This window comes from Erithacus rubecula (assembly GCF_903797595.1).
Source record: "Erithacus rubecula genome assembly, chromosome: Z".
NCBI lineage: Eukaryota > Metazoa > Chordata > Aves > Passeriformes > Muscicapidae > Erithacus > Erithacus rubecula.
The window spans coordinates 31,265,558-31,286,162 of record NC_136661.1 but is presented as its reverse complement, the minus strand read 5'-3'; the positions used below and the strand labels follow the sequence as shown (position 1 = coordinate 31,286,162).

General features: G+C 45.0%; 1 protein-coding gene across 2 annotated transcripts in view; it reads left to right on the top strand.

The window, feature by feature from the left end:
• Positions 1–20,605, top strand: part of MYO5B (myosin VB) — a 154,939-nt gene that overhangs the window by 91,004 nt on the left and 43,330 nt on the right. For both annotated transcript variants that reach the window (XM_079330329.1, XM_079330328.1), the window contains exons 16-21: positions 757–854; positions 5,431–5,517; positions 13,653–13,764; positions 15,220–15,431; positions 17,216–17,372; positions 19,734–19,973. In XM_079330329.1, coding sequence (XP_079186455.1) covers positions 757–854; positions 5,431–5,517; positions 13,653–13,764; positions 15,220–15,431; positions 17,216–17,372; positions 19,734–19,973 — 906 coding nt within the window. The remainder of the gene's footprint in view (positions 1–756; positions 855–5,430; positions 5,518–13,652; positions 13,765–15,219; positions 15,432–17,215; positions 17,373–19,733; positions 19,974–20,605) is intronic.

The window sequence follows — 20,605 nt, the reverse complement described above, 5'->3', positions numbered from 1 at the left end:
GCATCCCATTGGGAGATGCTCCAGCCAAAAAAAGAGCCAAGCCTTTCCTACCAAAATAAAAAAACCCTACAATTTTAAATAACAAGCTACTGTCTTTCCACTAAATTAAAAACAAACAAACAAACAAACAACTGGACCTTTTCTACATCATCCCTAAACCTCCAGAGGAAAGTTGCACCTTCTCCAGGAGCACTGCTCCAGCTGAACCACATCTGCCCCTGCAGGAGGATGCAGCACCATGGAATGGGACTGCTGCCACCACCCTGACTGACTGACGGGTGTCTGCTTGGATTCTGACTCTGGCAGGGTTGGAATTGTTCCTTGCAATACTGCATTTCTATTTTAATTTTCCTAATAAAAAAAAATATATTCCAAATTCCCATCTCTTTGCCTGAGAGCCCCTTAATTTCAAAATTATAATAATAATTTGGAGGAATGGGGTTTACATTGTCAATTTCAAAAAGAAGCTTCTGCCTTTATTAGCAAACACCCATCCCTCAAACCAAACATGCTGTCTCCATCCTTGGAGATGTTTCCAAGACCCACCCAGGCAGAGTCCTGAGCTTTGTTGCTCATGAACCTCTGTGAGCTGGAAGCCTCAACCCCACAGTGTCTTCTCTGAATTCTCCCTGCCGGGTCCATGGGGAGGTTCAGCTGTGTCACACCCACAGGTGGCTCGTGTCACCTGCTGCAGGGGCTGCAGGGTTGCAGCAGCTTCACCCCTCCTCCAGGTGAGGGTGTTTTTCTGTCTTTCAGTTCCGGAACTCCCTGCACCTGCTGATGGAGACCCTGAACGCCACCACCCCGCACTACGTGCGCTGCATCAAGCCCAATGATGAGAAAATCCCCTTCAAGTGAGTGGCACTGCAGATGTGCAAGTCTGTTCAGCTTTACAGCAGCACAGCCTGCTTTGGGCTCTTCCTGCTGCTGAAGAGTTTCCCCCTCCTTTTGATGTTGCTCCTGTGACTGGAAGGTCCGTGTGGGTTGCTGGAGTCTCATTTTTTGGGTTTCAGCAAGTGGGGTTTGTGCCTCTGAAATGAAGAATTCAGGTTCTAAAAATTCATAGATATGCTTTGCTAGTACTGAGCATCCTTGCTTTGCAGTAATAGGGTCTTTGTGCAATTTTTGTCTTAGACTTGCTTTGATTTAAATAATCATAGCTCCAAACAGTGAAAAGAGAAAGAAATGAAAAAGCAGAGATAAGTAGTGGGCTTGTAAAATGAACAAAAATGTTTTGATGCTTCCAAAAGAAATGTAGGAAAAGTAAATATGTGGCTTGTATCAGCTTCAGGCAAGTTTCCAGGTGAGTGAGCAGCTGAAGCAAGAGGCCAGTCCTGATTTTCCTCCTAGTTCAGATACAGGCAGCAAACACTGTGGGCAGGTAGTTGTTAGCCCTGTTTGACCTCTTGATCATGGATTTGTGCCCAGTTTTCTTCTCTGTAACTCCAGTAAAGCTTGGCCATTAGTATGCAGGGGCCTTATAGATGTGATGTCCTCGAAAGGCACAAAGTGCAGGTGGTGACCTTTAGTGAAGGAGGCTGTCAGTGCAATCCAGCAGCAGGGAGGCATCTCCCTCCAGATGATCCAGGGCAGGCTGAGTGCTCCCAGTGAGCACAGTGTGATTAGGAGTGCAGAGACAGCTCCAGGAGAGTCCTGAAAGGAGGGCAAAGCTGCTCCAAACTGGCTCACCCTTGGTCATGGTGTGCTGGCGGAGATGTATCCACCTGGAATCTTCCTGGCTTGACTCTTCTCCCTCTGCAAACAGCAAAGAGGGGTATTAATCATGGCAAGGCATTCAGAAACTGGTTTGTATTTGCTTGGTTCCTCAGAGGAGTAGTTAACAGCCCTGGAGAAGGCTGGCTGTGCTGGTTTGGCAGTTCCTGTGCTCTGCTGATGTGTTTTACACACCATCCTGTAGGTACTGGAGATGCTTGGGGCCTTGGTCTCCTGCTGCCTTTTTCAGGGGATTTAAATAAAATTATTGTTATTTAAATGAAATTCAGGATTACACCGTGTGATTGACTGTTTTCCTTAGATGGAGCACAAAGTGATTCTCTGAGTTGCTGCAGTGAGAGTGTGAGATGCTCTGGGTGGTGAAGTGGCTTCATCTTCCCAAGGGGTGTTTCCAGGACTCCATCTCCCTGCTTGGCTCTCCTTTCAGCTCATCTCTCTTCACTTCTCTGCCTTTGAACTTTCCAATTCAGTTTTTCTTCTGATGCCCAGGGTACAGTTAATATAATTCCATGGATGTGCAAGCCCCTGATTTTCAGGGGGCAGTAATTGAATGAACTCAGTTGTATCTCTAAGATATTATGGGTAGCAAGCACCAGGAGGATAATTCTACCAGTGCTTGCTCCTAGTCCAAGTGATAGCTCTGCCCAGTGTGATGCTACTATTGGTGAATGTCCAAGCTTGGGATTTTGGGAACAAATGACAGACCAAAATAGACACCAGGATGGTTCTGGAGGAGGTTGCTTTAGGTTGTGGTGATGGGGTTGCATCCTCATCCACAGGGGGTTCAGGTATCTCCTGTGGGTGGTTCTGCAAGAGACTCTCCCCCCTCAGTGCTCATGGATTGCTTAATTGACATTGTGACCTGGGGACTGCAGTAAAGGTTGGTCTTGCTGCCACCAGCTTGAGGAATTTGCATGTTTAGCCTGGCTCAAATAAAGTCACAGAATCCCAAGTGCACTGAGGTTGGAAAAGAGCTCCACAGAATCCAAGCTGTGCCTGATCCCCACTGTGCCACCAGCCCAGAGCACTCAGTGCCACCTCCAGTCATTCCTCAGACACCTCCAGGGATGGGCACTCCAAACCCTCCTGGGCAATCCTTTCCAGTTCCTGACCACTCTTTCCATGAATAAATTCCTCCTGGTGTCCACCCTGATCCTCCCCTGGCCCTGAGTCCATTCCCTCTCCTGCTGTCCCTGTTCCCTGGGATAAGATCCCAAATCCCCCCGGCTGTCCCCTCCTGTCAGGAGCTGTGCAGAGCCACAAGGTCCCCCCTGAGCCTCCTTTTCTCCAGGCTGAGCCCCTTCCCAGCTCCCTCAGCCCCTTCCCAGCTCCCTCAGCCCCTTCCCAGCTCCCTCAGCCTCTCCTGGGGCTCCAGCCCCTTCCCAGCTCCCTCAGCTGCCCCTTATAGGATGTGCTCTCTAAAGCCTATTTGCTTATACTAGAAACGGTATTTAGAGACACATGCTGGAAAATGCTCAGTGCTGGGAAGCATTTGTCAAGTGAAACATCATCAGCATTGCTCCAGGTTAGCACTGAAGTGGTGTCTGTAGCATGCAGAACACTTGGTGTTATGTTTGTTGTTCAGTGAGAGAACAAGTTTTCTCCTTCTAAAACAACATTTTTCAGCTCAAGAGAACATTGAACTCTTAGTTATTTAACTAAGAGATTAGTTATTTAACTAAGAGATGCTTATCCTGGAGAGCAGAAATAATGGAATGGCAGCCCTTCAGTACTTAGAGGGGCTTCCACGAGGAGAAAACCATGCTCTCAACAGTGGTGGGAGGACAGGAGCCAATGGCCCCAAATTGATGTGGAAGGTTCAGACTGGACATAAATAATCATGTTTTTCTCCCTGAGGACACTCTGTCCATGGAGCAGCCTGCCCAGAGAGGTTGTTCAGCCTCCATCTGTGTAGATTTCTATCAGTTTTCACTGGATAAACCCCTGAGCCATGGGTCTGCCCCCACAGCTGTCCCAGCTTTGGAACACAGAGGGTTGGGCTGGAGGCTTCCTTGGGTCTCTCACACCCTGCATTCCCACTTCACAACTTGCTGCAGGGATCTGTAAAGGGGCTGAGGGTGTCAGGCTCCCATCCTGGAGGACCTTGGCACCAGGCAGGGATGCTTGCTCCATCTGACTGCAGCCTGAGGTTAATTCCTGGTGGAGAAGGCTTCCAGGAAAATGCCTGACTTCAGGTTGTTCCTCTGTCAATTTTCATTTTAGATTCTGTTTCAGGCAGGGTTTGGGATCTCTGATTTGGGTTTCCAGGCAAAAACCAACCTGCCAGGTGCTTCTACCTGCCAGGGCAAGGAAAAGAAGTTTGTAATAAGATGTATCATCCCACTTTTAAGGTCTTAATTTCAGCATTAGCCCATAGCTGGAGGTGTTGCTGGTAGATGACTGCAGCCCCTCTGGTGACTGCATTTCACCCCCTCTGAAATGGCAGGGCTCTGCTGCTTTGCAGAATTTCCCTTGGATACAGCAGAGGTTGCCCTGGGATCTTCCAGGACGTTACCTGCTGATCTGCCAGTCCTGTTTATTTTTTATTGTTATGGAAATTGCACCCTTGTGGGCTCTTCCCTGAAGTGAGTGACAGCCCAGACTGATTTTTCACCCTGCACAGTGTTCGTGGTGTTGCAGTGAATAACTTGCTTGTAGACTTGACAGGTCCAGGGAGTTTAAAAAAGCACAGAGAGAGAAGAAGGAGACTGTATTTCACACTGCTTTTGTACAGCAGAGAGCAGGCAGAATTATTCATGCAATCTTGCCTTGCAGGTGTAAATATTTTGGGCTTTCAGGAAGGGAAAAGCTGGTGTTATATGAGAAGGTTTGTTCTGGAAACCTCACACAGCTATGGACATCTGCATCATGTGAATCCAAATTTAGTGCAAGGACATTTTCCAGAGGTGGAGAGCTGGAACCTCCTTGTGCATTCAGAGTCAGGGTGGAGGGAGGGAGCAGCCAGGGGGGATGCTGGTACCTGGACTCACTCTGAGTCTGACCTGGGAGTGAGTTTTTTGCCAAGAACCAGAGAAAGCACTGCCCAAGTATTCAGCTGGAAGTTGCCATGAGGTTTTTTGGTTCTTCTTCCACAAATTGCTGATAGAAATGAGAAGGCATTGGTAGGAGTGATGGAAGCTTTAAGGAGGAGGGTAGAAACACCTTGAATTTCCAGGTGGTGCCTACCAAAGTCATTATTCTGGAACAAGAGCATCACTTTTCTTGGAAAACTTAGTCTAGAAATTTGTGGCACCTGTGAATTACCTGGTATTAGTATGGAACTGAATATATCTGACTGACTTTGCTGTTTAATTTATTTTCTGTAAATATGTTATTGCCTTGATATCTGCAGGAGTAATTTGGCCTGGTTCATCAGTCAGCTTGTGGTAGGGCAGCCTGTTCCCTTTTTATTGTGATTGCATTGGTTTGCAAAGCCAGGTAGATTCTGGCTGTGGCCAGTAATTAATTTCAGGAGGTGGCCATCCTATCCCAAGAATTGACATTGATAGCAGGGTGGCAGCAAGTTTTCAAGCAAAAATCACATCCCCTTGTGACATGCAGAGGAAACATGTGACATGAGGATAATGAGGAGAGGAGAAGGCAATTCCTGTCTCTGTAGGAGTCACTGTCAGGTGGGTTGGTGAGGTGGGGGTGATTTGCACTGTGTGTAAATGTCTGTCCCAAATCTTCCTGCAGGTTTGACTCGAAGAGAGCAGTGCAGCAGCTGAGAGCCTGTGGGGTGCTGGAGACCATCCGCATCAGTGCAGCTGCCTTCCCCTCCAGGTACTGGGCTGGGGCTCCCCTGGGCTTCACCCTGCAGCTTCACTGGCACTGACCCAGGCTGGACAGGGCTGGGAGCAGCCTGGGACAGTGGAAGATATCCCAGGGGTGGGACTGGATGAGTTTAAAGACCCTTTCAGATCAAACCAATCTGTGATTTTCTGAGAGGGAGGAGAAAACACTTGTGTTCTCAGGACAGTGTTTATTTAGGGTGGCTTATATTCAGGGTCGATTTTCTACTTTTTATATATATTTTTTTTTTTCATTTTGCCAAACTCCCGTCGTGTCCTGGGTTCCTCAAGTCTCAGATTCATTGTCAATCAAAGAGCTGCAAAGTGGGTTTGGCAGAGGGTGTGTTGTTCTGTGTCCAGTGTTCCAGCTGGTGCTTTCAGTTGGGTCCTGAGAGGTAATTTGCTCTGATGAAACCTCTGAAAAAGCTGACAAAGGAATTCAGCTTTGATCCAGTACCTAGGTGGACATCAAGTAACAAAACAGCAGCTCTGGAAGCAAGCATTGCCCTAAAGGACTTCTTCCCTGTTTGCCTGAAACCCCTTCCACTGTTCAATTTGCTTTTCCTTTGTCTTTTTCTTTTCCTGGCTTCAGTCATCTGCTGCAAACCTCATTTCAGCCAAAAAAAAAAAAAAAAAAAAAGAAAAAAATTGATTCTACTCGAAGAGAAAGAAAATAAGGGTTGTAAATTATTGTTGTAGACTTTTACACTGCACATCCAGAGGATCCTAGGCTTCAAAGTCTTGCATCATAAAAAGGAGGGTTATGGGTGGTGTGGCTCTTGCTGATTGAGATGTAAAATTCAAAAGAGGTTTTTAAGGCCTAATAAATCAGGAAACATAGACTATACATAAGTCCTGGAGATGACAAGGGCAAATAATTCTAGAAATGCATCAATTGCATTTTAGTGCCAAGCAGCTTTGTGTTAATGTCAGCAAAGCCATCAGCCCCCTTTCTATACAGAACAAAGAAGTTATAAATATGCTCAGTGAAGAGCTGGCTGTGATGTGGAGCACCCTGAGAAACTCAGGATTTTGGGGAGGAGCACGCCACTCTCACCTCCTGGAAAGCTGAGGAGGGTTTCTGGGGCAGCAGCTGCATGTGGAGGTGGCTCTGCTGTCCTTGCCCTCATGGGAATGTATTTCTGTCTGTCCTCTGCAGTATGGGAGGGTGGAGATCTGGTTCCTCATTTTGGGAGTCTGACCCTGTAAAGGAGACCCAGCATCACCTTTGGCTCTCATCTCTGATGTCTTCAGAGCTTCTGTGGAAACAGCCAGAAAAAAGCTGCCTCTGTATTACATCCATAGTGGGGAATCAAAAATTCCAGCCCATGGGTTGTCTTTTATTATCATCTTTGTTGCCACACCAAATGCATCAATCCTCATGCAGCAAAAGCCCTGAAGCAATGAAAAATCTGGTTTTTTTTCACTTGGAAGAGGCCAGAGGGATGGAGTTCTTTGCTCCCCCAGCAAGCAGTCACACTGCCCAGTGCAGTCTGGCCCTGGCTCTGCTGTGCTGGGTCCTGGGGCAGTTTGGGGAGCTCTGACCTGTGCTTTTTCCTGTGTTTTATGAGGTTTGTTACTGGTCTTGCCATGGCTGCACGGAGAGCCTGTTCCTCTCCATTCATGATCATGCTGCAGATTTGTAGTGGTTTTCCATTTCTGCTCACTTAACTGCAGTTTAGACCCTACAGCACTAAAATCAATGTGAAATTAGTAACTGGAGAGGGGGAGCAGAGGGGAGAAACCACTGCTGCACCTGGAGACCAGCCAGACCTATTGACAGCCAAGAATTGACCAGTGCAAGGGCCTCTCCACCCTGACAAACTAAAAAATTATGTTCTCAGCTCTGCTTGTGTGCTTTTGGTTATGAGATCTTTTCCCAGGACTCTACAAATACAGAACTATTCCATCATTGCAACTTGTCAGCTCTTGTTCTTCCTCCAGAGACAACGAAAGGGTGCAAAAAGCTGTTTCAGCCCTTCAGAGTGACCTTCTCCAAAGTTTGTGGTGCTTGAAGGACAGATTTGTGTGTATTTTAGTATTTCTAGGATATTATTGTGTATAGGAACAGCTCTGCACCAAATAGAACATTCATTTTGGGCTCTGGTAGTTCTGTATCTTCCTTTCTCACAAAATCCCAGTCTTGAAAATCCAGACCCAGGAGCTGGATAATGTCATTGAAAGATTGTGAATGATCTGTGTATTTAAAATTGACTTTATGGACCATCTCAGGAAAAGGTGCTCCCTCAGGATCTTGTTTTGTAGGAAAAGTAACAAACTTTTCAGTTCTTTCTGCAGTTTTACATGTGATCCCTCTCAGTTTTCATCACAGTGAGCATTGAGTACTCCTCTGTATTTCCTTTATTTTGAAACAAGTTGAGCTTATATTGCTTGATTAAGTATCAAGCCAAAAAGGAGAGCCATTGCTTCAAATTTCAACCCCATGTGAAGGCTCTAAATTTGGAATACTTTACAATAATAACAGAAAACTTGATCTTCCTGACTTTTGCTTCACTTGGGTGTGAGCAATTCGCCTGTAAAGCAACAAGGAATTTCCAAATTAGTTTATCTCAAGGTAAGTTTTATCCGGAAACAATAGAAAAACTCTTAATTTCACTCTGTGATATTTACCTCTGAATATATTCCAGCACACTGTCACAAGAGTAACTTTCTGAAGGTGACATGGCTTTGAGTCAGAGATCTCTGGATAAAACCACCTGCTGCTGAAGAGTGATGTTTTGAGTCTTCAACAATTTTTTTTTTTTTTACCTCTAAGAAAATAAATAATTTTTAATACAAGTTGTAGTTGTTCAAGAAGTGTAAGTCATAGAAATTTGGAGCCTTGGGCACCCCACTTGGGGTGTGCCTGAGTTTATTTTACCATTTCCATGGTAGGCTGAGCTCTGGCTGTGTCTGAAATAAATGGAAAATGTATCATTTGCTTTGAAATGTTCCTCAGCAGTTGAGAAATCTGTATCTGTTAGGGTGTGCATAAATGACTGTGATGAATGGACTGTCTGAGGTGTGTAGGTAGTAAATCTGTCATCAGCTTCCTTGGGTAAAGCATGGAAGATGTCTCTGTGCTGTAAAACCATTCATCTTCTTTACACAAACTGGCTGCACAGGGATGAATCTATAGAGAACTAATTGGTGCAGATCTCCATGAACAGCAAAACACTCTTTAAAACAAGTTTTAAAGTTGGTTCTGTCAAAGCCGTGCGTTTTTTATCCTGCTGGTTTTGGTGGTTTCCAGTCAGTGGTCCAGTCATCTCCCACCATGCCATCACTCTAAATGACCCCATCATTGCAGTTCTCTCTGAAATACCCTCTCTGTAGCTGATATGCATTTATAGTTTAAGTATCCTTGGCATTTGGCTGCTTCCTCTGGTTGCTGGAGCTCATTGTCACATGCAGCATTTCTGTATCAATTCAGTGTGAAATCACAGCTGCTAAACTCTATAAACATTAAACACTTAAAATTGAAAGCTATCATGGACATCCTTGGATATATACTTTTTTTTTTTGTTTTGTTTTTTTTTGGTAGAATGTGCCTTTAGCTGTCTGGCTGTCATTTCAGGATAACAAGACCTATAAATTGCTTTGGCTGCCAACAGTTCTGTTTGCCCACTCCCAACAAAGGTGTAATATGTAAATGAAGGGATTTCCCCCCTCCTCGTTTTTCCCTTTAAATATATTCCAGCTGATTTCCAGCCAGGCATATTTTAGAGATAATTGAAAGTCAAATCTGCTCTGCTGCAGTAAACAAGACAAGAGAAAATTTCTCCCTGAACTGCAGTTTCTTGAAATAATTTCATGTCAAATCTTGGTCCTGAGATTGAACCTGCACTCCTCTAGACATGTTTTGACTCCTCTGTAAAGATCAATATCATCCAGCTCCTTCCTGCTTAAAATGTTGACCCCTTCAGGGAAGGGTGCCTTGTGGTGCTGCCAGGACTTTTTACACAAAACTGAGCTTGCTCAGCACTTGGGATGGTCTTGGGTGATTGGGACAGTGAATTTGTTTACTCTGAGAGGAAGCATTTCACATTCAGTTATTTCAGGGTACCAAAAGAAACCATGTTATGGTTAAGAGTTTGAAGCTTTTTTGACCTATTGCAGTCCTTTCAGCTGTTCACTTTGTGCAGCTGGTGTAACATTGCTGTAATAACCCTGAAACAATGGGTTGTGGATATTTTGGGCAGTTGCTGGCTGCTTGGAAAGATGCTTTTTGGAGGCTTCAACCCCAGTTTCCTACCCACACTCTCCCTTTAATCTGTTGTAATAAACCCAGCTGGCTCTGCTCAAGTACATAACTCCTCAATTTTGGGCAGGAGCAGCCTCTTTGCTTTGCACTTTGCTGCATTTTTGTGTAAAACATTGAAATCTGGTTGCTTAAACAACAGAAAAAAAATTACTTTATCTATGGTGTGTGCTATGGCTTATTCCCTCTGTTTCCTGTCAATGACAAAGATTTTCTGGGATGATCAATCTCAAGCTCCCAGCCAACCATCCTCCTTGCTGCTTGAGCCCAAGCAGGAGTTTTTCCACAGGCATAGGTAATTTTTCTGCATCCTTCAGTTCCTTTTATTCAGTTCCTTTTATTTTATTCAAATTCAGAGTTTGAGGTTGGCTTGATCTCAGTTTGAACAGCATCTGCCCAGTCATTTGTGCCTCCTCCTTCCTGTTTGTAAGTTTTGCAGGTATAAACACCCCCCTGGTTCCATCTCTTTTCTCTGCACCACTTATCTGGACCTTAAAACTTTATAAAAACATGGAGTTGTATTAATTTACTGTCCCTTGGTGGTTTCCAGCCCCCAGCACTGAGCCTTGCCCATGCTGTGTGTTGTGTGGCAGCTTACCAAGCACCTGAAATCTGGTTTTTATTTGATACCTGTCCTCAGCTTGAACTGAGGTTCAACTTCCCAAAGTCTTTCCTGACCTGTTAAGCTGTGGGTTAACACAGCACATCCTTTGTCTCCTGCTGGGAGTCAGTGTGTGGCTTGGTGAGCGTGAAATAAGTTTTTTTTTGTTTGTTTGTTTTTGTGGTTTTGTTTTTGTTTTTTTTTTTTTTTATCTTACCCAGTGAAAATGAAGACATTATACCTAAAAAAAAAAAAAATCCTTTTGCAGAAAAATAATTTTAAAACATGTGTACAGCAAAGCACTGAGCTTCAGTGTTTTTGCACTGGAGAAATCTCCCTTGCAGGGCTGGGGGATCATGTTTGTTTCTCTCAGAGCACATAGTTGTAAGGAAATTTTATACAGCTTTGTGCCTTGAGTGTCTCAATGAGCCATGTTACATTAAACCTGAGTGCTTTAATTGTTCCTTTCTCCAGGGAGGATTCTGTAGCAGCACCTTTGAACCCCTGCAGCTTTCTTTTGCTGATGAGCTGGGATGGCAAATATCCCAGTGAAAGTGCTGATGGGCTGGCTGAGCCTTGGTGTGGCACAGATTTTGTGTTGATGGACAATAGTACAGGAGCAGGGTGGTGTCAGGGCTGTCATCCCTGCTAAATCAGGGTGGTGAGAGCACCAGTGGGGCAGTTCTGTGCCCTGGGGGTGCAGGAAAAGGGGCTGTGAACCTCTGGGAGATGTGGAAAAGGGGCTGTGGATGCCACCAGTCCTGATAAACACCTTGACAGAAACCAGGGGAAGGATTCCCTGACTCTTCCAATGTCTCATGTGAGACTGACTCCTGAAAAGTGAGTAATTTTTATTAAGGATGGATGTGGAAAATCAATTTTTGCAAAATGAGAACTACAGGCTCTGGGGGAAGACCCACTGTGTTGTGGCCTGTGATCTCTTTTTGAGGAATTCCTGCAGGTGTCTGGCTCCTGTTGGTGAGCAGCTGTGGGATCTCCATCTCTGCCTTGCTGCTGGAAGATGATGGATTTTGCTTTCTGCCCAGCTTGGACCCGTGCCCTGAGTTTCAGGTTCTGCCTCTTCACCATCTGCTCTTTGCTGGGAGAGCCTGGGTGGCACCTGCAGGGTGATTTTTTTTTTTCTCCAGATATCAGCAGTTAATAATGTCAGTGCCTGAGCTGACTCTGGCAGGTTAATGGGAATGCTCCCTCCTCATCTCTTCCCCCTCCCAAGCTTTCCCTGGCTTGGGAGCAATACAGAGCCAGGCAGGATATCTCCAGCCTCGTGTGCTTGGCTAGGTGCCTGGGGCACTGCATGCTCTGCTTCTCCTCTCAGGTTTGATTTGGAGCTGTGTAAACCCCCAGCTTAAAATGAAAACGGGTTTTATTTGCACAATGCAAAAGAGAAAATGTAGTTATAAAACGTGGGAGGCACTGGGAAAGCAAAGAAAAGGCAAGTTTGAGTTAATCCCTACAGGACACAAGCTTGTAGTCTTGCATAATCTTTGTGTTCAGTTTTTACCCCAGTGGAAGCTCCCTATAGCTGACATCTTATTTTTTTTTAGTGGTAATCCAGTACTTTTGATTATTTGAGGGTGGGTAGCCTTAGCTGCCTAGCCTCAGGACTAGCCCATGGAGACAGAGATTAAATCAGAACTAAATCTGGCTGCTCCAGAACCAATCTGAGCATTCTGACCATGGGAAATCCTTTCATCACATTTTCCTTCATGCTTCCCATTTTACCTTTGGCTTCAGGTGCAATATTAAGGGTACTCTGGTTTTTGCCAGCCCTGTAATCTTTGCTAGTTGTGTCCTGGGTGTTGTGTGTCCATGCAGGATCTATTTGTGGCTTCCCAGTCCTTACCAGTCCTTTCCCCCCCATTTCCTCTCTTCATCTCCATTGCAAACATTTCCTTCTGCCATGCTCTTTTAATCAGAGTATTGTTTTTAATAGAAGAAGTATTGCATTTCCTCCCCTTTTCTGAAGTCACAGAAAGCTCTGTTGGTTGTGTATTTTGAAATTTGTGTTTGTCTTAGCAAACACCACAGCTTCCAGCCTTCAAGGTGTTTGATGAGAGGTACCAGCAGCTGGTAGATGATTGTGCAGATCCCTTCCAGCTGAGCTATTCTGTTCCATGAAATATTTTGTGGAGGTGGCAGCTGTGATTGCTCAGGGGGTCTCACTCAGCCTCACCACTGTCACAAGCATTGCTCTGACCCTTTGCAGTTTATTTTCCCTCCCACACTTTTAATCCCTGGAAGCGTAAAAATAAGAAGAATTTGGTGCAGTAATGCAAAAATTAAGTTATGTGTGGGGCTTCTGTGTGGCAGCTCTGCACAGTTTGTTCTCATCCTCATTGGCAGAGCATCCCTGCAGGTAAAGATCAAGCTCACAGGTGTTTTTGTTGAGTAAGGGCAGAAATCAAATTCTCTGCGATTCTCTCCAGTCTCCCTTTGATGTTTGTTATGCATATTTTGTTGAAATATCAATGTCATTCTGGACATTGCTGGAAAAGGCTGATGTTAATTAAAAACTCAGGTTTTGAGGGGTTTATAACTCACTGTGTCAATTTAGAGAAGGCTGAAACCATTTCAGGATCACAGTCTGCAGGCTCTACATCTATCAAGAGCAGCAGGAGATGATATTTCCTAGCAGTAGGATACAATGCTCTAATTCCTTCAGTTAGTGCTGCCTGTTTGGAAGCTTTGCTGCTGGAGACAGTGAGGAAACTTCCAAGGAGCTGCTTTGTCTTTCCAGAGCCAAAAGATTTTGTGTTTGTTTGAAGCGTGTCAGTCACAGACATCAAGATGGAACGATTAGTGAGTCAGTTGATTGAAATTAATATTCAGCAGAGTTTGGGAACACAAAATACAAAGAGTATGTATTTGATTCATACTCTATGACTTTATTGAGATTGCTGTTTAATTTTTATTTTTGGGCAATCACGAGATTCATGATTTCTCCAAAATTAGATTCTGTTTTGTGACAGGAACAGCATTGTTGCATTTGGGTGGTAAAGAACAGCAGATTGGGAAGCACATCAGGGGTGAAAAAAGAGCCTAAAAAGGCCCTGATATGATCATTCAGTGTCTGAGGTTGAGGCCAGGCTAGGGGTAAGCAGCTCCTTTTGGATGATTTTGGTCCTTGCTGAGGGTAGTGCTGAGAAATCCCTTGAAATATCTCACTTTGACTCATCTGTGACTCTTTATTTTAATGAAACAGTGCCCAGCATGCAGACTAACCCAGCGTGTGCTTTGCTTTCAGGTGGTCCTACCCTGACTTTTTCAATAGGTATCGTGTGCTTATGAACAAGAGAGACCTCTCTAAGAATGACAAGAAGCAGATCTGCCAGACCCTGTTGAAAGACCTCATTAAGGTGAGCTGGGACCAGATCTTTTAAAACTGATTTTAAAAGCACATGACTCATGGCTTTGATGTGGTCTGAAATTGCTCCAACTTCACCTGCTGCTTGTGCAGGTGCTTCTCCACCCCACCTGGGAGTTTTCCCAAAATGAGGGAATCTTGCAAGGAGCGCCAGGAGAAAGTGGGACATGGGATTTTTTGGTTGTGAGGAACAAATAATTTCAGTGCTGGTGGAGTCCAGAGTTTGCTGTCACTGGCTGGACATGAATGACTGGCTGCTTTCAAAAATTGTGTACCCCAAGCCCCTCCTGGTTTTGTCTAGCCACAGCTGGAGCACATTTCAGAGGTCCAGCTGGGAGAACATAATGAACCTTAGTCAATCATTAAATGCCTGTTTGCACAAATGAGTAAGGGAAAAGTGGAGTAAATGCCTTATCTTGGTGTGTGGGAGGTTTTCAACAGCCCTTTGTGGAAAAAACATCCCACAGACTGGGATATTTTACCTTCAACTAAAAAGAAGGATTTGCCACCTCTCCTTACCAAAACTTTACTGCTTGCTTGGATGCATTATTTTAAAATTGCAAATGTGAATGAAAAGGTTTCTTGCTCTTGAGTGGCCCAGAATGTGCACAGCACCTTAGACAGGTTTTAATGTTTGATCTCTCGTTTTCCTGTGTGATTTTGAGGAATTTACCCAATTGGGTTCCTCTTGATGCTTTTTGCACCCAGTGCTACCCTTGGCTGTAGAACCTTTTGCAGCACATGTATGACTTTGTAGATCTGAATGGTAATCTTTTTGAGAAAGAAATATTTTTCTTGAAGTGCTGTGGTGTTGCATTTCTTTTCTTGTTCAGTGGAAGACCAGACCTGCCCATGGCAGGGAGGTTGGATGTATGTGAGGTTTAAAGTTCCCTCCAACCTAAACAGTTTTGTGATTCTGTGATTTCTTTATTTATATTAAAACTAACAAATAACAACACACCAAAACCAAACAAAAAACCCAATCCCCCCAAAACAAACAAAACTAACAAAATCAAAACAACCTCAAATAAACCCCAGCACCACAACAAACCAAAACCCAACAGCAACAAAAAAAAAAAACCCAAACCAAACAAGCAAAAATGTCTACAGAACACAAAAAACCCAACAGAAAAACCCCTTCAATAACTGTGTAAATATATGGAGTTTAAGATTGAGTCCTAGTGCTGCATTCCTTAATGGGTACATAGATGCTCAAGTGTAGTAAGTCTAATAAGTCTAATGCTATCTAATAATGTCTAATAAATCTAATAATCTAATGTGTCTAATAATAGAGTCTAATAATACCTTCATTACCAAATTAAGAAGGTATGTGAGTTGATAAATTTGATTTTACTCTGTATCTACCAATCAACTTAGACTGAAAACAAAAAGAAGAAAAGCAATGTTTTCCTCAATTAAATGTAGTTTCCTTTATGCTTTTGAAAAGGATCCAGACAAGTTCCAGTTTGGCCGTACCAAGATCTTTTTCCGTGCAGGCCAGGTGGCATATCTGGAGAAACTGAGGACAGATAAGTTCAGAGCTGCCACCATCATGATCCAGAAGACAGTGAGGGGCTGGCTGCAGAGGGCCAAGTACCAGAGGCTGAGACGAGCCACCCTCACCCTGCAGCGCTTTGCCCGCGGGCACCTGGCACGCAGGTGGGTCCTGGGCAGCCCCAGGGAGGGGCCAGGTGGGAGCTCAAGTGGGACAGCACCTCCAGCCACCTGTGTTTTCAGTCTGTTGCATCTTCTGGAGCTTAAACTTGGGGGTTTTGTATGAGGGACTTTGAGAGTGCTCTGAAATGCTCCTAAAAATGAGGCGTGTGGTGTGCGTGTGGGTAACACTCTTCTGGGAGTTTCTGGGCTGAAGCTGGGACTTGTTTGTGACCCCACTCTCCAGTTTTATTTAGGGGCAAGAGGTAAAAATTATTTGCCTCCAACTGGATTCATATCTACATTGATTTAATTTCTGGGTGCTGGCCAAGGTCATTACATAGACAATCTGGTTATAATGAGATGACTATTGTGCTTTGAAGGATTTAGGTGAAAGTGTTTGACAGAACTAATATTTTCCTGGGACTGCCTTTGGTAAAGGGCATTTAGATCAGCCAGGGAAGAGCTGCCTAGTTGGTATGCATTCCTCCCCTGCAGGGACCAGGTTTGTGTCTCTGTGATGTCCAGGGGGAGTTCTCAGGACTGATTGGCTGTATCCTTTGTAATGAGGAAAATCACTCCAAATCACTGGCAGGGGGGCTGTGTACAGTAGATAATAGCAGAGCCCAGAGAAAGTTAACACTTTCTGTGCAGGAACTTGTGTCAGTGGCTTTCTGGGGTTTCTGTAGAGTGGGAAGAGTAGAGCTGGAGAATGGGCTGCTGGTGGCAGGTGTGAGGTGGGTGTGAGAGGGCAGTGAAGCAATGGAACAGCATCCCAACACACTGGCCGCATTCCTTCTTGCAGCCCTTCTTCCAGTCAGACAATCAGCAGAAGAGCACCAGAGATGCTAGCTGAATTTGTGGTGTAATTTATGGTTGTGAAAGAGGTTGGTGTCAGGGAGAACCAGATGCTGCAGAATTTCTTCTACATAATTTTTCAGTTCCCCTCTTTGTGCAGGGATTGTAGGGTTGGATGGCATCTGAGTAACTGCTGTCTCTTTTTTACAGACCATCCCTTATCCTCTTCAGGAAGCCCTGGCTCAGTGGGTCCTAATGAGAAACCATTTGCCTCAATCAAAGCAATATATAAACCAATCTGATGTGGCTCTTAGTTTTGATACGCTTTTCACAAAATAAAAGAAGTGGATCAAATTTCTGTATAATGCTGCATGCTGAGAGCAGTAAATGAATCATAAATTCAGCAAAACAAGCTAATTATCAAATTAAATTGAGGGCTTATGGGCATTTATTAACTGGTGTAACAGCAAATTGAACATGAGTTCAGCTGGAGAATGGGAGCAACGTGGTGCAGAGTTGACCACATCCCTCATTATTTACTGTCTGTGAATTGCTCGAGGCTCTGCTCAGGAATGTTGCCAAAGCAGTGCATACCAGTTTAAATGTCAAATCAATTTGCTGCTGTTTTCACTGAGCCAGTAGATACCCTGTGTGACGTGAGCTTTTTATAGTCAGGGAAGTGATGGAGCCAACCTGGGTGCTGCTTGGCACAAGGATAGGAGGCAGAGAGTTCAAACCAAGGAAAACATGGGGAATACTTGGGTTTGGTGCTGTTTGGGAACAATGAGGTGTGTTGATCTGTGGTTCCAGTGCTCCTGGCTGCTGTCTGACAGCATGGATGCTTTCTTAACCCAGCTCTTGGGGTGGTATTTCCTAAATACCATCAAGCCACATCGGTCAAAAGGTTTTCCTCTCCCCTTGGTTTAAAACTTACTGCATCAGAAAGAAGTGGAGTTTATTTTCCCTGCTTACCCTCCTCCTGTGTATTGCAGGCATTTTTGGAACCTGAGGAGGAGCAGGGCTGCCATCATCTTGCAGAAGCAGTACCGGATGGTGCGGATGCGCCGGGCGTTCCTGAGGGTCCGCAGCGCCACCCTCACCATCCAGGCTTTTGCTCGGGGCATGTTTGTCAGGAGGATTTACCACCAGGTACACCTCCCTCCATGGGGAATGAACCTTTATGTGATACAGTGACAAATCATTAAATACTAGGGTGGTTTGGGTGTCGGGGACCTTAAAGATCACCTCATTTCAGCCCTGCCATGGCAGGGACACCTTCCACTGTCCCAGGCTGCTCCAATTCCATCCAGCCTGGCCTTGGGCACTGCCAGGGATGCAGGGGCAGCCACAGCTGCTCTGGGCACCCTGTGCCAGCCCTGCCCACCCTCCCAGCCAGCAATTCCTCCCCAATATCCCAGCCAGCCCTGCCCTCTGGCACTGGGAGCCATTGCCTGTGTCCTGTCCCTGCATGCCTTGTCCAAAGTCCTTCTCTAGCTGCTCTGTGTCAGGAAACTGAGAACAGCTTTGGAGAATCTGTCCACTCCTCAGATCCAGCACTGTGTTGGTGTTTACCTGAATTGGTGCCTAACTGGGTTGTGGGGCTACTCCTGGAAGTGAGAGGCATCCTGAGGGAAAAGCCTGTTCCTGGAAATAATTGGAGTGTTCTGGACTCCTGGTGACCTCCTAGAGAGACCAGGGTTGTCCTAGAGGCACAGCAGCTGGTGGTAAGGAAGTTGTGCTGCCACTGCTTTTCCAGCATCTGTTTTTTAAATTGGAAGTTTCTGCAGGGGAGGCAGCTGGTCCAGCAGTTAAAAATCTCATCTGGTCCAGCAGAGATTCAGGGCCACCCAAATCTTAACAAGGTGTGGGGGTTGGCTGAAGGTCAGGCGTCTCTAATCTGAACATCCTTAATCTCTGGAACACCTGGGTATGGTTTTAGATACAGGTGTGGGTTCCAGTGCATGTTCCACAACAGATGCAGGGCTGTGGGTGATGACCTGAGGGATGAGGACATGCCCAGTGCCCACCAAAATTTTGCTATAAAGCTGAAATAAGTCCATTAGGCAATGCAGTGGGCTTTCTTCTACCTCTTTGGGCATCCCTCAATTTCCGCATTTCTGAATGCCAAGGTTGGAGACATGAAAAGCTCATTTCACAGTGATTTTTGCTGCTTCCTGAATTCATATAATCCCTTTATTTTGAATTAAAATTTGCAGTTGCAAAGAAAGCCTTAGGGTGAAAGAAAATGTAAGAGAAGCTGATAGGATAACCTTTTCTGAGACAACTTAACCCAAACTAATAACAATAAAACATCTTGTAATCTTCAAATTCTTTTATTTATTTCCTTAGCAGACTGAAGCATGAGGAACATATTAACAACATGCTGTTTTTATCTCTAAAATGTCAGCCTTCAATTTTAGAGGACAAAATTGATCTGCCACTGACTGACAAGATAGCTGCAAATTTTGGGGAAGAAATTCAATGCCTACATGCCAGAAATTTCATGAAAGCAGATAAAAATTACTAGAAATTGAATTGCACTAGAGAACTGGTTGCAGACTGTAGTGAAAGGACTCACAGTTTTATTTGAAGGTTATCCACATGATATGAAATCCCATCAGGACAGCATATATCTGCAGTAAAAATTATCATAATGCAGAGGTGGAACACAGAACAAAAAAAAATCCTGAAGAAGCCTCCATGAGCAGGGTTGCAAGTACTGTCCATGAAAGATGATATAAAAGAACAGGTTCCATTTCCAGCCATCAGCCCCTGCATCTACCAAGATGTTCCTTGGAGGAGAAGCCTTTTCCAAGGCAGTTTGGAAAGTGTTTAATGTTTGTTGCAGCCAAACCAGAGTTGGTGTACAGGTGACCTTCCAGGAATGTTGCTGTCAGACTAGGAAAAGTGAATGATATGGGAGTACATCACTTCCTTCAGAGGTAGAAAAGAAATGATTTATTAAAAAGCGACTTTGCTTTTATAGACTGGATTGTGCAACACAGGATAGAAAGAGTTTGTTGGTTCAGGAAAGGCAACACCTGCTGTAAAACATGTCTTTAACCAAAACATCACGTAGCTCACACCCTGTTCTATAATCAACACCAGGTGCCAATCTTTGTTATTAATTCCTTTGCTTCTGATTTCTTTGAGCAGTTTGGAAAACGCAAGCTGCATCTTTCCCTGAATCTTCATTAGTACACACACAGGAATGGCCTAAAGGTGAAAGCAAGTAGATTTAGCGAAGATATTGGGAAGGAATTCCTGGCTGTGAGGGTGGGGAGGCCCTGGCAGAAGTTTTCCAGAGAAGCTGTGGCTGTCCCTAAATCCCAAAAAACCTTTGTGAGTGTCCAAAGCCAGGCTGGACAAGGCTTGGTGCGGCCTGGTGCGGCCTGGTCTAGCAGAAACCATCCCTCCCATGCCGGATGAGCTTTAAAGTCCTTCCAACCCAAACCACCCGTTGACTCCACAGTCACACCCCTTCTCTCCGCCACCTCCTGTGTTTTGCAGATGCTGATGGAGCACAAAGCCGCCATCCTGCAGAGGTTTGTGCGGGGCTGGCTGGCGCGCGTGCGGCTGCGCCGGGCCCGGGCCGCCGCCGTGGTGCTGCAGTGCCACTGGCGCCGCCTGCGGGCCCGGCGCCAGCTCCAGGCCCTCCGCATCGAGGCACGCTCGGCACAGCACCTCAAGAAGCTCAACATCGGCATGGAGAACAAGGTGGTGCAGCTGCAGAGGAAGGTGGATGAGCAGGTACGTCCCGAGCTGAGCCGGGCCTGGCCAGGCCGGGCCTGGCTGGGCCTGCCTGCCGCTTTGTGCCTCATTGGCATTTGTGCCTCATTGGCAAGTCTGTGCTACCAAAACAATGCAAGAAAGCAAAATAACGGCGTAACATTGTAACCCGTGTTTCCCCTAAACCATATTATAAATGAGAAACAATTCAGCAAAATTTAGATTGCTTTATTTTATACAGACAGAGCAATGCAGCACTTGGTAAAACGTGAGGGGTCACAGCCCACTCCACACTCCATCAAACTTCGGTTTGCAGCTCCTTTTTATTGTATGGTTTTCTCGTAGTAATCAATAATTGTTATTTTTTGCTGTCATAATTTTGCCAGGTAAGCAGTGGTGGTCAAAAAATATCCTTGGAATCACTGGACAATGTGAAGTCTCTAGATGATCTGTCAAGTCTCAGAGATAACCATCCTTTCTTGGTAGATAAAGAACAGCGGAAGTCAGGGAGTCTGGTCTTAGTAGATAGGCTGCAATTGATTACACAAAGGCAGGAAATCTGATTTTGCAAATCTTTCAGGCTGTGGGAAAGTCTTGTTTTTCAAACTTGTATTAGATACAACTTATTTAGAAAACATAGTATTCATAACTAG